Genomic DNA, 16,757 nt, shown 5'->3' on the forward strand with positions numbered 1-16,757 from the left:
GAAAGTTCTCAGAAAAGGAAAAGGAAATGACTAAAGTGTAGACCGTTTAAACGGAACACAACCACCACCCTGCCCGGGATATGCCCCTGCCACTGGGTAGGAGGAAGAAGAAGGACTGAGGCCAAGAGCCCGGTGCCTCTGGGGAAGTGCTGTGATTTCTCTACGACAGTCAGGACCAGCTACATAATCTGAGGGGCCCAGTGCAACATGGAAATGTGAGGTCACCTATCCAAAGATTATTGAGAATTTCAGCAGACCCAGTCCCGGCCCAGGGCAGCTGCACAGGTCTCACAGTGAAAGCTGGCCCTCTTGACAGCAGGAAAGTAAGGGAGGCTGGGAGAAATTTTGGATCAATTTTTTCAAAGAGTAGCTTTAAAATCTGTAAATTTGTTTTAGAATTTCTATTTTTTCATGCCTCACCCCTCATAAGACATTATGAGTCATTGTAGGCAATGATTTTTCATTTGGAAATACAGATTCTTTCAAAATGTTTTAGCCCACATTGTTTTACAAAAAATACTGCATACTCTTTGGTTAGTCCTTAAGAAATAATGCTATGATCCATACCCCACCACGTAAGCCCTGAAATGAAGTAACACATCATAATTGTATTTCCTCCATTCAGTCCCCCAACTTGGGGGAGACTAGTTGGGCTTTCCCAGGATTATGTTAACATGAAATATCTTTATCAACCTTTTGCTAATTTGTAAAAATTAGTTCTCCATGCAATAGCATCCAGTCTCTCCAATGTGATTTTATTTCACAGCATTCTTAGTAAATTAGAAATTGTTCTGTTTAAACCCCAAATGAACTTAGTTTATCAGATATCATTGTGATGAAATGTTGGTATCTGCTGACAATGTAAATGAATGAAGATTTATGAAGGGGTCTTTTCAAAACTCAACGACTCAGAGGGAGGGGAGCTCATTTGCACTGCTGCACGTTCTCCAGCAGGGGGCCGCGCAAGCAGTGCCACATCCCCAGCTTCAGGGGCCACCCCACTCCTGTGCACCCTCTGCTTCCTCCTAGGGACAGTAGGAAGGGGACCGTGCACTATCAGTGAGCACAGCACTATTAGGTGGAGCAGGGAGTGAGGCCACCCCACAAGCCAGTCAAGTGGGACAAATGCCAGGTCCCAACTTTCCTTGGTGAGGGCTCTCCTCTCACGCTCCCCCTACTTAGCTGTTTCCCTGCTCTCTTCCATATACCTGAAAGCCAGAGAACCGAGGAATATGGCTAAATTAGTGAAACAGAACGCTCATTTTAGTCTTCTCCCATAAAATTGTCACCATGCAGGACCATGTGAATAGATCTGATTGTGCCAGAACTCAAACTTGAGCTCTGCTTTCTCATCTGCAAAGGATGATTACCACCTACTTTTTAGGCCCCTCAAAGATCCACACAGGGAGGTGACTGGTGGGGGAGGGGCTGCAACAGTCCTCTCATTTTTTTGCTTGGAGCTCTTGGGTTACTGAGCCGACAGGGCCACCAGCAGTGGAAGAGAAAGAGGCTCTCAAACACACTTCTAGAGAAAGTCACAAGAAGAACTCCTGTAGAACACCAGCAGAGCCAAATTTGTATGAGTCTGTCTGCAGATGACTGGGCACCTGCTGCTCCTACCTTCTGCTTTCACATGTGAACAAACACGCACACAGACACCCACTCACCCAGCTAAAAACGCCTAGGACTCAAAGAAAATACCCACACCAGAACAAGCCCCAGTGCACAGAAACACAAACAGCTAGTCCCTCAGACAAGGACCACTGCAGCGCTGGAGTTTGGTGGGAGGTAAGCCATGCCCAGAAGGAGCAGAGCCCCAGAGCGGATGGCGGGTGGAAAGGAGACAAAGTGCAGGAAACCACGATTTGCAGGTACAGTAGTAACATTTTACCTTAGCAAGATCCGGGGACATTTCAGGGCTTATGCAAATGACTGAATATATACCTTTAGCCTTAATTACTTCACACCATTAAATTGGCTCTCACAGAAATTCCTGGGAAAGACCATTAATTACCTCCAGAGGTAAATTTCCACACTGGGGGCCGGGGCTGCTCTTCCGCTTACATCTAGGCCTTGGTGACGGAGCAAGGACAGGTGCATGGGACAGATCTCCAAGTGGTTGTTCCTCATCCGCAGGGAACACACTTCACCTGGGCAGGCACTTCTGTCGACTTCCCCTAACCTTCTTCATCAACCAACTCCGATGCCAAGCTGCTCTGCTTCTTGGGGCATGTGGCAGCTACCGTGCCCAGCACTGAGCAACGGGAATCCAAATGAACAAAGAAAGGCAATTCCATTTTGTAAGAAACAATATATTTTATTTTTCTGACACCACAGCTCTGGTGAGTGGTTTGTACCAAATTTAATGGAGGTTACACAGAACGTTTTACGCATGGGAGGGGGAGGGAAGAGAAGGAACCACAAAATTAAAAACAAAAACGAAAACAAAATCCTGGATAGCTTTTAGCATCTGTTCCACTCCCACATTGATAAATTTCACTTGGGAATTCCTAATAAAAGGAGAACAGAAAACAAGGTGGGCAGGGAAGGGCATGTTGGGGAAGAGAAAGGGGAAAGAAGACCATCGAGCATCCCAAGCACAAGCCTTTCCCTCCCGGAGCCGGAGCCCCGACGACACTCGGCCTGGAAGGCGAGGCTTCTTCCTTAGATTTACTTCCCCCAAGTAACACCGAGTATTGCAGCTGCCAAAGGGAAAGAGGAGGAAAGAAGGGGTCATCCATGGCGGAGCATGCCACGGGGGAAGGAAACACACTTAACCAAGGAGATGGGGAGGGAGAAGGGAGGGAAACCGAGAGAAAAACGTGAAGGTGGGTTTGTAGACTGGGAGAGACAGACAAGTGCCAGAGAGCACTCGAACTGAAAAACAAACGTTCTAAGCTTCATTATTTTTAAAAAGAAAAATCTCCCCCCTCCCCCCACCCCTCGCTGAACTTAGTTCCTTTTTTTGTGCTTTTCATTAATACTCTGCTCTGAGGTCGTAGTTTGGTTTTTTTCTATACACTGGAGTTGAAAGAAAATAGTCCAAAGGTCTGAAGATGGATTCTCCACCTAAAGTAAACAGCCCAGCATTCCTGTTCTCCTCTTGTCCCAAAGACTAAAGTCTCTGCTAAAATCCCTTTTACAATATAGTACAGTACACAAAAAAATAAAGCCCAAAGCAAAAAACATAAACCAGAAAAGAATCCTGGGAGAAGCCAGTCCAAAGGACGTAAACATACAGAGAACGGTGCAACACATGACCGATGGCAATTCTCAAAGCACAGCTACAGATTCCCAAAAGTAGGTGCCATCATGGGATACCCAAGTCCACAAAAATAATTTTTAAAAAATAAATCTTAAAAAAAACACACCTGTTGATTAAATGAATCATTTGTTTTCAGGTAAATCCATACATTCTCGAGTTCCCCCCTCCCCCAAAGCAGCCCTCGGGTCTCTGTTCTCCTATTGCATGACCAACAGTACTCCTGGAACTCCCTCAAAGCAGCTCTCAGGACCTGGAATCTCATCTTGACAAGGATCGGCACATCCAATCTTAGCAGCTTAAAACATCATGTTTCCTGGGTTGCCAGGTCCTTGGCTAAATCCACCCATGCCCACGTCGGTGGCCATGCCCCGGGGCCTCATCTGTGGAGGGATCATGATGTTCTGTTGGGGTCCCATCATGCCCTGCATGGACATCATCATGCCTGGAGAACCCACAGGCCCCGGGTGGGTGTAGAGCCCAGCAGGCCCCCGATCCTTGCCAGGAATCATGCCCACGGCAGCAGCTGGATTGCTCATGAGGGTAGGCTGGCCGGGCATGGTAGACTGTGCTGGTGACATCATCCGATGGTGAGGTCCCATCATGCCTTGCTGGAGAAAGGCTGGTGGTCTCATTGGGTTGTGGCCTGGCATGGATGGGGCTGTACCAAGAGGGATGTCCGGAGTTCCCACTGGCCCGGGGCCTCCCATGCCAGGTAACGCTAGTCCCATTCTGGGGGCTTGTTCACCCATCATCCCCTGCATGTGCGAAAACCCAGGTCCGGGACCCTGGGGCTGTTTACGGCCTGGGACTTCCCCTCGAGGGAAATATTGCAGTGTCTGGCTAGGCTTCTCAGATGGAATAATGCGAGACAGATCAAACTCCGGTATTCCGGTGGCTCCAGGTCGGATGACCTCCTGCAGATCTGGGTCTGTAAACACTGAAGGCATACTGTTCCCCAGGACAGCGAAGGAGTCGGGACCCCCGGGGCCTCCAGGCTTGCAAAGTGCTGCATCTGCTGAACTCTGAGGCAGGGTGCTGGGGCGGCCGAGGGGGCCTTCTCCTGGGAAACCCATACCTCCTGGGAAGTTGCCCTGCCCCCCACTGGGGCCATTGTGAGGGAATGGAACCTGCTGTGGAGGAGACTGTACTGGAGGGAAGCCCTGGGGGAAACCCATCCGTCCTTGAGGTACCATCGGAGGCTCCTGGGACCCGTGCCCCATAATAGGATTGTGTGACATCAAGCCGGGCCCCATTGGGACCCCATGAGGAGGTATGTTGGGTCCCATGGCATTCGGAGAGGGCATTTGATTGGAGTGAGAAAGTGGCTGGGTCATTCCCATTGGGCTGAGGGTTGGCATCGGAACCACGGGGTTTGGACCTGAAATTCGAGGATTCTGTGTATTAATGCCCATTCCTAGAAAAATAAAGATATCAAAAGAATCACCTTAACCGAGAGCAACTTAGAAAAACTAAGAAATTCAATTAACAACAACAACAATAAAATCCACACGTATCACATGCGCAAGGGACTCTGCTGGGAAAACATACAACACGAAATCCTTGCCCTTCAACAAGATTAAAATACATTTTGGAGCCTATAAGCCAACAGCTCTACAAGAGGATATATTTTGAGTCTTAAACTGTATGACATAAGGATATGTAGAAAACAAGGAAAAAAGTCACCGGTGTGAAAAGTTACAAATTAATATGTAAACCAATTTAGCCTTCTTTATCGGAGACATTATTTAATATGGAAGTGAACTCGTCTGAACGACTTAGGTAAGGTCCTCTTGGAGAAAGAGGGTTAATCAGTCCTGCAAGTCCAAAAATCAGATATAGCAAGGAAACCAAACAGTCCTTTACCAATTGACACTTGGCACTTTTTTATACTGCCTTGCAAAGAGAGAATTTCAAAATCTAGGGTATATGAAACGCTAAAGAAATGATAACTTGTAACAGAAAAGGAAAGCATGCTGGTTCTCTTGTAGTCTCTGGGGCATTTAAGTATTTGGTGTCTCTGTAGAATTACCACTGAGTATGGTGAGGATGGTGCTTGCTAGGAAACAGGGGCTTTCCCCTGTCTGAAATCCTGTGGCTGCTTGTGGTTGGAGGCTGCTCTTCCAGAAAAACACTTGAGAACTAAAGACATTCCGATCAGCATGTTAAAAAGAAACGGCTTTCAGTATTTGCTCCAGGAGGATTCTCCACCCCACTCCCACCCCCTCAAAAGGGAAAAAAGAACCCATCCGGGTACACAGAAACATCATAACTTCTGTAACGGAATTGTAAGAACTCTAAGCAAACCTGCTTTCTGACAAACACGCTGAATCAAACGAATACAAACTTGTTTTCGTTTTCTTCCTCTAGCCAAGACACTAATTCTACTAATGGTACTCTTTCTCAACTCATTCCACTTCCATCCGTTGAGGTCTGCAGCTGTCGAGAAAAGGCATGCGAGAAGTCTCTCTTCCGTCTAACACTGGCTCCATATCCTAGCTTCCTGATTTCTTACCTGGCATATTATTCATTGATGGCAAGTTGGGAGAACGAGCTGGAGGGGAGTCGTCATCGGAGCTGGCCACAGTCTTGATGGCGTCGTGGTATAAAGGGGTAGAACTGGGCATTGCGAACTTGGACATTCGAGACATCATAATAGACAGCGGGTTCTGGGAAAGGGTCGGCTCTGGAGGCATGGTGTAAGGTGTACTAGAGGGAAGACTTCCAGGGATATTCACAGAGGCAGACTGGCTGGCTGTAGGAGGTGGGGGACCACCTAGAAGAAAGCAAAATAAAACAAAAACGGGCCAGGAATTAGACTCCTCTCAAAGGCAGTTGGGCCTATTTAGTTATGAACTAGCAAGGCCACGAATGAGACAAATGAACAGGACAGTGTTATTAGACCCAGGACACGAACCATCAATCTTCTGGTCAAGCTCCGTGTGTGTGTGCAGAGGGGCGACCGCAGCGCAATATGGAGGTGACGGGTCCGCAGAGGAGAAGACCAACACACCAAGGATGCGTCAGAAAGAGAACTTCAAGCTTGGGAAAAGCATGGTTTAGGGACAACTATTTCCCTGAAAAGAATGTGAAATAAGCAGCTCTCTCCTTTGCCCATCACAATTCGGAATTCAACTCAGGTGTCTGGTCCACCGTGGAGACAGACCAGTGATGGGAAACCAGGTGCAAATTGTGTCACCCTGCACACGTGCTCCATTAATTTCCATGAGCAAGAGGGCTGCATGAAAAGGTTCTGAGGCGGCCGTTCCTTGGTACTGCTTTTGTGAACCGCTACCCAACGGAGAAAGGGACGCTTTAAGCTGGGCAGGATCCCTCTCCTATCTTATTCTGAGTCTAGTTTTCCTCCAGCCGAGACAACACGGACCTAGTATTTACACCTCAGTGCTCATCTTCCACGGACCACCTCTGGTCTCAGCCATAAAACCACCGTCACCAGCAAGAGCTTCTCCTAGGAAGAAATTACTGACAAATTGCCGCCGATCTGTGAGAACAGCAGTCCACCAAAGGAGAAGGTTTTGGTAACCACCTCTGTGCTCAACACACACTTACGAGAACCACTCTGCTTCAGGTTACACTCAGAGCCCGTGGACGTGAGGGCAGCCCCTTCGGGTGTCCAGTGGGCGGGTCTTCTACTTATAGAAGCCACATTTACCCAATGACAAGGTGTTTTATTTCACCGTGTGTTCACTGTGAATTATTCCATGAAACGACACGTGCTTCCAATTCTCCCTCCTCCTCGGAACGATACTATCTGACAACCGTATCCTGCACTAAGAGCCCCATGTCTCTATCAGGACCCGACGCTTGTGCGGAACCCCGAGGGAGCACTGATCATGCACCCAGCCGCGAATGCATCCACCTGGCACGGGCCACCACCTCCAACTGCAGAATCAAGCTAGGACAGCAGTTTTTCTTAAAGTACATCAATCAGGCTTTTGCAATCTCCAGCTACAGGGCACAACGGGGAGGACGCGAGCATACTGACCTGACTCTACACTGCCCAGCATGGCTGGGGAGGCCATGGTGAGGGGTGCTTTATGGTTTGGAGGGATCCCGGGACTCTGAAGGGGAGGTTTTGGAGAGGAGGTCCATCCAGGTGACGGGGCAGGAAGTGATGGAGACTTGAGGTGAACAGGCGAAGCAGCAGCAGACCCCAAGACAGGGGGGGACTTAATGGAAGCAGCAGCAGCTGGGCCCGCCAGCATGCCTGCCAGCTGCGATGGAGTCTGGGGGGACTTGAGGTTCCCCGAGGGCGAGCCCAGCATTGGTGACTGGACTTGGCGCATCGTGGGAGATTTCAGAGGGTTAATGCCTGGGGAATGTACCTGGCTGCCTGCCACAGATATATCCAAGGGCTTCCGCCCCAGGCCACGCTGGACTGGAGGAGCTGTGTTGAGGCTAGCGGGGTTACTGGAAGGGTTGAGAGGTAGTGGTGGCATGTGACTGAGCCGGCTGTTAGTCCTTTGGTCGGGCCCAATGGGTTCTCTGAGATTCCGCAAGCCACTGTTGCCGCCTGGACCCTGAGACATGGGAAGGAATGGCCTGGGGCCCATGCCGTACTCCTGCTGGGGGTGCTCACCAAAGGGCAGGGGCACCATCTTCTGCTGAGCCGGCAGCATGTCTGCGCCCCCTGGGCGTAATTTCATCATCTCCTCAGGGCCCGCCCCAGCCTCTCTCATCTTCTGAGGTATCATCTGAGGGTTGGATCCCATGTTGACGTTTAGACTGACATCTCCCTTCATCCCACTAGGAACCATCCCAAACTCAAGTTCCCGACCCGGGCCCATCTGGGGGGGCATTCCTTTCGGAAAGTCGCCCCTGGAGGGACTCAGAGGGCCCTCGACGGGTATTCGAGGGAAAATGGGATTATTCCCAGGCTCCATGTGTCGCTGGGCACCTGGGATCATCCTGTTCATATCCATGCTGGGCCTAATGGCCTCCATGCTCATCCCCGGGGGTAGAGCCAGCTGCTTCTCCGCCAGCTGCTGTTGGAACATCTCTTCAGACAACCCTTGGGGGTTTGGGAAGCGTTCCCCTCGGCCCGGGCCACTAAAGACACCCTGGCCAGGTGGGAAGTTCCGACCATCTGCGATTTTTGGCACATCGTCTGGCCAACTGACTCCAGAAAGACCTGGTCTAGAGGCTGGGTTGGGGACATTCGGCCCCTCCATTTCTGAGTTGATCATTCCTGCAAATCCGGGCAGGCGCATCTGGCTCCCCGGCATGTTGGGGTGGGGAGCCATGCCCCTCGGGGGCAGAGAGTGGGGCATGTTGAGCCCATCAGCGAAGGGCTCGGCCCCACCAGGCCCCCATCCTTCGCTGGGCGCCATCTGGTACGGAGGGGGAGGCCCCCGGACCACACCCCGAGGCCCATGCTGATGGACCATCATGTCCTGGAGGGAGCACTGCTGCACCACCACCTGCTCCTGCTTCCTCCTCTTCTCCTCGTAGAACTCCTGCTGCAGTTTCAGCCATGCTATCTGCTCGGGGGTCATGTGGTCCAGATGCTCAGGTCCCATGGGCCCAGACTGGGAGTTCATGGGAGGTGGAACCATTTCATCTGGAGAGAAGGGCACATCTCTATGTCCTTGAGGGCCAAATGGAGCTCCCACATCTGTCCGGGGCCCAGGGCCCTTCCCTAGGCTTTGGGATTGAGCCATCATGGCCTGTATCGGCCCTTCTGGTTTCTTCTGAGGTCCATCTAGTACCCCAGGGTTCTGCTGGGGTCCCCCGCTTTGTCCTCCTGTGAATTCTTTCTCGTCAGGGAAAAGCATACGTTGGATGTCTCGGAGTGTTTGTAAGGAACGCTCCCGGTGCTCTAGCTGCTCCTGAGACAGTCCATCAGGGTTCTCTCCCAGTGTAGGGGGCTCTCCACTGGACACCGGTGGAGGTGGAGGGGCTTTGGGATCTGCTGAAGAGCTATTGCTCCCCTGGGAGACAGGGGTCACTGCTCGGTTATTGGGTGTCGAGTTTGGCCCGCTACCGTCTGGGGGCAGTGGAGTGGAACTGGCAGGACTGCCTACGGAAGGAATCAGTTTGTTGTCTACACCAGGACTATCCCGGTCCAGGGGACGCGGGGGTGCAGCAGGCTTCGGTGCTGGTGCCGGGATGGGTGGAGTCGGCTGCAGTCTGGTGTTCTGGGAAGAATTCTGGTCCTGGTTGGCTGGAGCTGGGGGCTGTTGTGGGAGGGGTTTCGGATCATTCCGAATGGCAGATAACTGTGTGTTCTGAAGACAAACGAGATTTTAAAAATCATTGGTAAATTGTACAGAAAGGCAATTAAAAAAGCAAGACACGTTATAAGGATCTGTCCCAGGCCCGTAAATCTACTCTGACATTTGCCATAGAAAGTGCCCATGGCCAACCCCACTCTGGACATGGGGACGTTCTGATTTTTTTTCTTCCACTTTCCTGTCAAATGGCATCTTCTTTCCCTTGCTAAGGATTAGGTTTCAATAACTTTATAAACATGCCAGAAGAGAGCCACTCTGCCAAAGTGAATACATCTGAGTATCTATTTCGAGGAACAGGTTTGAGATCACATGTCTACTGTGTGTTTCTGATTCAAAGAGAGATTAGTTTCTTGGTATGTGGGAGGCTGTACCTAACACCTTTTACTTTTCCCCGAAAGTACAACTGGGTCTGTAGGCTTCTCATTGTCAATCAAGAGGTCTGCTGTTCTCAATGGAAAGAGAAAGTACTTGTCATTCCCGGCTCTGTACGCCACCAGCCAGAGGAAGCAGGGAGGGCCTCTCTGTTTCAGCGTCCCCTCTGGCATGGCTACTGCCAAAGGACTCCTCTCCTGGAGTTTCCAGGGGGCCTGACAGCTCTGGTTTCTGTTTTCGGTTTGTGATCACTGATTCCATATTCGATAAGAATTCGTACATTAACTGTAGTAAGAGAATCCGCAGGCAGGAAGCATCTGTGGCGAAATCTGAGGCTATCTAGCTCATGGTGTCTTTTGATCTGTTCTTTCCAATAGGCAGCCTACTGCCCTCCTCTAGGGTGGAGGAGAGCCTCGTTATTATTTATTAAGTACTGACACTACACTAGGTCTTGGGTGAAAGCACCTCCCCTGCGGCCAGTGACATGGGTGCTGCTGGTGTCAGGAAAAGGGACGTACGTGTGCTGGGGCTGAACCTTGGCACCGCTGACGGTGCTGAAGGGAGGGTCCTGAGGAAGAACAGACCCCCATGGCAGGGCTCTTTCACCAGCCTATGGTGAGCCACCCGGCCCCTTCTTTGATGCTCATTTGTTTCAACTTGTTCACTTAATCCAGTCTGTACTTCCGAACCCCTAAGGCTCCTCCTTACCTCCCCACTTGCTCTCTGGAATGTTTCCCTGTGTGCAAATTTGTACACGAATCGTTATGTGTATCTCTGCATCGAACAGTCTGTGTTGCATAAACACAAAGCCTGTCTTCGAGTGTGCACACTCTGTGGGTATGTATATAAATGTTTCCCGTGCAGGTACCCATGCCCCGATGTCTGCACACAGAGACAGTGGCGGGGAAGGCTGGCTGAGCACGTATGACTCCACATGCTCTTGGGTCTCCTGCGTCCCTGACTCCCTCGCTGCAGTGTCGGTGTCAACTTAACTTTCCTTCCGGTGCCATTTTAAGTTTGCATTTGTTGGCCAGCTTTTGTTTGTTTGCTGGGGACAGGCCCGGACTTCGTGTCATGTGACCAGGAGAGAAGCTGCAGTTTAGTGCCACCCTTTTGATTCTAGACTGGGAGTGGCGGTGATTTGATTATTCCCAATTATATCCTTAATTCCTTTTCTGACTCAGTTCAGTACCGGAGAAGGTAGAGGTGAGAACTATAGTTAAGATCTGTCACTAAGTCAATCAAATATTGGTTTGCGCTACACTAGTCCCTGTGCATTCCAGGATAATTTAAATTTTAAATATTACATATACATATGTATAAAATGTTTAAGTATAAATTAAAATATACATACATTTTAAATGTTTTGTTCATCCATCTTCTACCCTTCTTGAATAGCACAGATGTAGGAGGAACGTGAAATGCTTTCTCTAAGTCTAGGAAAGCCAAGCTCTGCTGTGTCAATGAAGAGGGACTCCACTGATACACAACACAGACAGAAAGGTCACCTATTTTATCTTGAACTGTCATTTGACTCATTTATTGCCACCTGACTTTTCCCATGTTGAAGACCCTGCTGAGTACTAGATTTCTAGTACTAAGTACTAGAGTACCTGTTTCCTGAAAGCAGGGACTGTGTCTTGAACCTCTTAATGTCCCCATAACATTGGGATGGGGATGCCTTGACAATGCTAGTCACAGAAACAGCTTTTGGTTCCACGTGGAATGCTCTGTGTATTCAAACAACCATTGCGTGCCTTTTCTAACGTGGTTTATGGCAGGTAATTAAGTTCCAGAGAAGAGACAGAATGACAGACTAACTAACATTTCTTATAATTTTGGAAATATCAAGCAATTGAAAGCACTCAATGGTCCTCTCACTTTGAAGTAAGAAAGAATCATTCTGAAAGTCACTGAGACTCTAATTGTGGTGTTATCAGCATGGACCCCAGTACTGGGGCTTTACTTATTCCTTTTCTGTTCTGCAACCAACTCAAGAGCATTTGTTAGTTTTTAAACACCTGCCCTCTGGGGGCGCCTGGGTGGCTCAGTGGGTTAAGCCTCTGCCTTGGGCTCAGGTCATGATCTCAGGGTCCTGGGATCAAGCCCCACATCGGGCTCTCTGCTCACCAGGAAGCCTGCTTTCCCCCCACCCCGCCCTCTTTGCCTACTTGTGATCTCTGTCAAATAAACAAATAAAATCTTTAAAAAAAAGAAAACAAACAAACAAAAAACCCTGCCCTGTGCACAAGGTCTGAGTTCAGATTTTCCCAGAAATGGCAGGAGAAAAGAAATTGAAGTGCTCCATATACCTCCTTTTTGATTCGAGGTCTGTCTTTCCTAGTAACCCATCAGTATACCAGCCCGCAAAAGGAAAGGCCAGTACAGTGTCATCTGCCTGAAACCACGCAATGTCTCGAGCAGGGGTGCAGGAGATGCCTGAAGCACAGCTTAAACCGTCAAGACTATCTCCCTGTCAAAAGCATTCCCCAGCTCCCACCTTTACGGCTACCAGAGTGCCTTTAAACCACACTCCACTTTCAAAATGGCCTACCAGAGGGGCTGTGCTTCGCTCTGTCTTGCTGTTAGAGATGTTCTGGATGTGGAAAGAGACGATAGTTTCAACCTGGCCCTTCAACACAGCTTCTGCAGCTCTGCAGAGACGAAAGAGAGGCACACACTAGGAGGTGCTTCTGTTCCACCACCTGTAATGCCAAAGCACTTTAACCCCTGATTGAACTTGTGAGAGGAGAAGGAGGGCGGGTCTGTGTGGAGAGCCACCAGAAGTATTGAGTAAGAATCAAGAAACACAGGTTTTCATTATTCGTGTCTATCATTTACCACCAGACTTCTGAAATCTAATGAGAGCCATTAGCAAATCTCAAAGAGACACTAGAAAAAAACACCAAGATTTTCTCCTTCAAAACAATACACTGTGGTAGGTGTTTTATAGAATCTTGGTTCCAAACCCCAACCATGAAAGGCAAACGTGAAATCTCACAACACCTAATGATAATTTAAGGCTGTGGAAACTCACTCTGTATGTATGTAGGGTAATTCATGTTTTCTATAAATTAAGTAAGTGGCTAAGAAATCTACTGATCCACCCACCAGAAACATAGGTACCCAAACATTCACAGTACTTACCGCTATGAATTCCAGACATATTCTTCTCTTTAGTTATATTTTCTAATTATTCTGAGATAGACACGTATTACTTGTGTTATTTAAAAAAGAATACTAAACTATAGGAAAGTGTATATTGTGTAATCAATCTCTTTTATGTTTAAAAAAAGATCTCTATGTATATTATAAGCATAAAAACTTTCTGGCAGGAAAGCCAAAGAAGTATCATCAATGGTCGCCTCTGGGGAGAGAGGGTAGGGAGGTTTCATATTTTATTTTCTTTTACCCATTTCTGTACTATTAACTCTAAGTGAGAATATCACCAGTGAGGGGAAAACAAGGATTACTCTTCAGTGGGAATAAGAACTTCAGTGTCCAAACGCACAAGCCACGTCAACAGCGAGACACAGCTATTAACTTACTTATTGGCCATCTCAGTAGAAAACACATACACCACTTTGGCGGGAGTCTTCTGAGCAGGTGTGGGCTCCGGGGCAGTAGTCTGGCCATGGGAGGGGGTGGACGACCTGGGGGCTGCAGCATTGGATGGGGTCATCGAGTGTGGCGTGTGCTGGGAATCCTGGGACTTGATGTGGTCAGCAGAATTACATTCTAAAAAGAATGAAAAGACTCGTGTCATAGAAAGAAGAAAACTTCTGCCAGCATTCACAGCACCACAACACAAACCCACCTTGAGAATGTCAAAGAGGAAGTACCCTGCTAAGAGGAAACCTCTCCACCTCATAAAAATTCCAGAACGCTTCTCCTGAAATGACCAATTACAAAGCACTCTCCCCCACCACCCCCAACCTCACCACCTCCTTCCTTCTCTATTACGCACCCTTCAGACATTAGCGCAAAGGTCCCTCCTTCCTGGAAACCTTTTTGGAACCTCTTGGACTGGATGCCCCTGTGAGTTGAACCCACAGCCCCCAGATCCCCTGATTTCAGCATTTATCACATTTATTGTAATTGTTTAATGAGCCGCTATGCGGGTACCCTCAGATTCTTACAGCCAGCAACCAAACAGTGCTGACCACGCCCCCCACGCCCAGCACGTGCAGGCACTCCCACAGGCCTCCCACTAATACCGGGGGAAGAGAGGAAAGACAGGGAGCAATCGCCCAGATTTCCGTTTCTAATTTGGACTGGTGGGGGAGGGTGTCGCACTTCCACTCCCGGAATGCAACTTCATGCTCTGGCCTATAGTTAAGATTTTTGGTTTTATAGTAGGAGGAAAAACAACAGAAGTCATAGCCGCTGGCCCCACCTTCTTCCCAGCTGGCCGGGTTTTGCTGCCTCCCCTGTTTCTAGCACATGTAGCCACCCAGTGCAGCCACACGGGAATCAGCAGTGACAAACCCCACGGGTGCCAGCACTTCCTCTTGTCACTACAGCTCTGGCAGAGTGGTGGCCAAAGAGTACAGACCCCAAGTCTTAGAGGGCGAATCTGACAGAGAAGAGGAGGAGAGGCCCGGAGAACTGCTCCAGTGTGGGCCCCTGGCGGACACAAACTGGGGCTTGATGGTGAAGAAGAAATAACAGGGAGGCCAGAAATACCCTTAAGAACATGGTGAGGACCATGGAACATCCGCCCATAATCCCCGAATCATGTGCATCCTCAAGAGCAAGGACTCCTCGACAGGGTGGTTCCCGACTGCTCTTTAGTTAGTAGGAAAACGAGAAGGAACAGTCCCATCTTAATAAGCTGTGAGGTGAGCTCCTGAATCTGATACCTACTCTCCCCACTTGGCTGCTCTTAGGCTCTCCGGCACCCACCAACGTCAGGGGCCTTCCCTCGGGAACGCCTACTTCCCTCTGAGTCTCAAAGATCTTATAGACATACCTTTAATGTCAGAGTCATCGTTTGGAGTCCCAGGATCTCTCTGATCAAAGGAGTCGGCGGAAATACTTCGCTCCCTTTTCCCCTTGCCCTTGGCACCATTTCCAGCCCCATTCTTCAGCCCCATGCTCCCACCTGGGCCAGGGAGTGCTTTAGGTGTATGGCCCCCACTCTTGGAGTCACAGGGGGATGGCTGGGATTGGCTGGCTGAGCCCCCCTGTTTACCCTGATTGGAGAATTTGGAATCCAGCTGGGGGTTTCCAGATGGGGACATCACTGTAGGGGGACGGACCATCACCTCCTGCTTTGACTTAGGGCTACTAAAAGAGACAAATAATAAAGGGAGATCAGATGCCGGATGCAGCCGGTCAGCCCAAATCAGGGAGAAGCAATTTTTAGAGTAGGTCAAGGAGACACAGAGGACTGAGTACCCACCCTACCTTTCACCTCAGTTCCTTTCCCGCTCCCTCCAACCCCGCTCTCTTCTCAGCGCTAGGCACTAACTAACCCAGAGGAAGCTCAGGCAGAGTGGCTTGCCAGGTCGCGGGAACCCTAGAGTCACATGGGGACCCATCCCTAGGGCTTCTGTCAATAAAGGACAATGGTTTCTATGTACATAGAGAAGTGACTCTCACACTAAGACTAGCTCAGAGTAAACAAACAGGCATCGTTAAGATCAAAATACTATCCACCCCCTGGCTGACCACAAGGAACAGCTGTAACGAGAGCCTAGCTTCCCTGCTGGAAAATACAGCAGGGCCCAGAGAGCAGGAGAGGAAACCTGCTGGTGAGTGGCAGGTTAGGGAAACCCTCCCAGATACGAATCCCTCCAACAAGCAGTACCACACACCAGGGCACATGCGCTCACGGGTGCCCCAAGGGAGGAGGAAAAAGTTCTTTAAAAAACGTCAATTTCAGGGGTGCCTGGGTGGCTCGGTGGGTTAGGCCTCTGCCTTCGGCTCAGGTCATGGTACCGGGGTCCTGGGATCGAGCCCCGCATTGGGCTCTCTGCTCAGCAGGGGGCCTGCATCCCTCTCTCTCTCTCTGTCTGCCTCTTTGCCTACTTGTGATCTCTCTCTCTGTGTCAAATAAATAAATAAAATCTTTTTAAAAAAAAATCAATTTCAGTACTGTGGAATGCAGGAGAAAGCTTCACAGTGGGGGACTGGGGGCCAGTGGGTACATCCTAGGACCTTAGGCCTCCTCACCATCCCAAGCCTCGGTTTCCTCACATGCCAGGGTTAGTACACCCACCATACCGGGTGGATTCTAAGGTCCCTTCCCTTGTGCTTTGGTGAGGGGGGAGGGATGGCAAAGGGGCGCAGTCAGGGAACAACGGGCAAAGCGCTGTCCGAAAGTCTGACTGCACTGTAGCCTGTTGACTCGCCTGTTTTCTCTTCCTTTCCCCATTTCTTCCTTTCCCCATTCCTCAATGAGTGTTCAAGGTCCACCTCCGACACCCCCCCAGGGGCAGCTGGGCAGGCCGCAGCCCTTACCTCTGTGTGTTTCCTGACGGAGAGTTCCTCACTTTAGGGTTACTGGAATGCATTGATTGAAATCCTGAGCTTGCAGTCACAGACAGGGATGGGCTCACCGAGTTCCTCTCGGGCAGCAGCAGAAAGAGCTGCTGAGGGCAGTGGCGGTGGCCCGCTGCTTGCTGGGGGCGTCCCTTAGCGCTGGCCACCTGTATGCCTTTTTCCTCTTTGTTTTTCTCTGCTGTGGAAGTGGGTCCTTTCCCCTTGCAGCTCCAGCATTCTCTGGGGGTGTGCCTCCTGCTGCCAAAGGGAAATCTCGCATCTCCAGGGCACACTACGGGAAAAGGCCACCCAAAAAGAATTGGGATCAAAAACACAAAAGACATAAAACACCATTACAACAGGATCGAAGGTAAGGCACTAGC

General features: G+C 49.7%; 1 protein-coding gene across 7 annotated transcripts in view; it reads right to left on the reverse strand.

The window, feature by feature from the left end:
• Positions 1 to 2,292: 2,292 nt before the first annotated feature.
• BCL9 (BCL9 transcription coactivator) overlaps positions 2,293 to 16,757 on the reverse strand; it is an 83,894-nt gene continuing 69,429 nt past the window's right edge. For 4 of the 7 annotated variants that reach the window (XM_032848171.1, XM_032848173.1, XM_032848170.1 and 1 more), the window contains 7 exons: positions 16,354 to 16,666; positions 14,861 to 15,177; positions 13,437 to 13,626; positions 12,443 to 12,542; positions 7,269 to 9,510; positions 5,778 to 6,038; positions 2,293 to 4,679 (listed from right to left, as the gene is read on the reverse strand). In XM_032848171.1, the coding sequence (XP_032704062.1) occupies positions 3,562 to 4,679; positions 5,778 to 6,038; positions 7,269 to 9,510; positions 12,443 to 12,542; positions 13,437 to 13,626; positions 14,861 to 15,177; positions 16,354 to 16,406 (4,281 nt within the window). In that variant the 5' untranslated portion in view covers positions 16,407 to 16,666 and the 3' untranslated portion in view covers positions 2,293 to 3,561. Of the gene's footprint in view, positions 4,680 to 5,777; positions 6,039 to 7,268; positions 9,511 to 12,442; positions 12,543 to 13,436; positions 13,627 to 13,705; positions 13,781 to 14,860; positions 15,178 to 16,353; positions 16,667 to 16,757 lie in introns of those variants that run through there. The other 3 variants (XM_032848176.1, XM_032848175.1, XM_032848177.1) reach the window with 3 other exon arrangements.

The sequence above is a fragment of the Lontra canadensis genome, unplaced genomic scaffold (genome assembly GCF_010015895.1).
Source record: "Lontra canadensis isolate GAN:19392208 unplaced genomic scaffold, GSC_riverotter_1.0 scaffold200, whole genome shotgun sequence".
NCBI lineage: Eukaryota > Metazoa > Chordata > Mammalia > Carnivora > Mustelidae > Lontra > Lontra canadensis.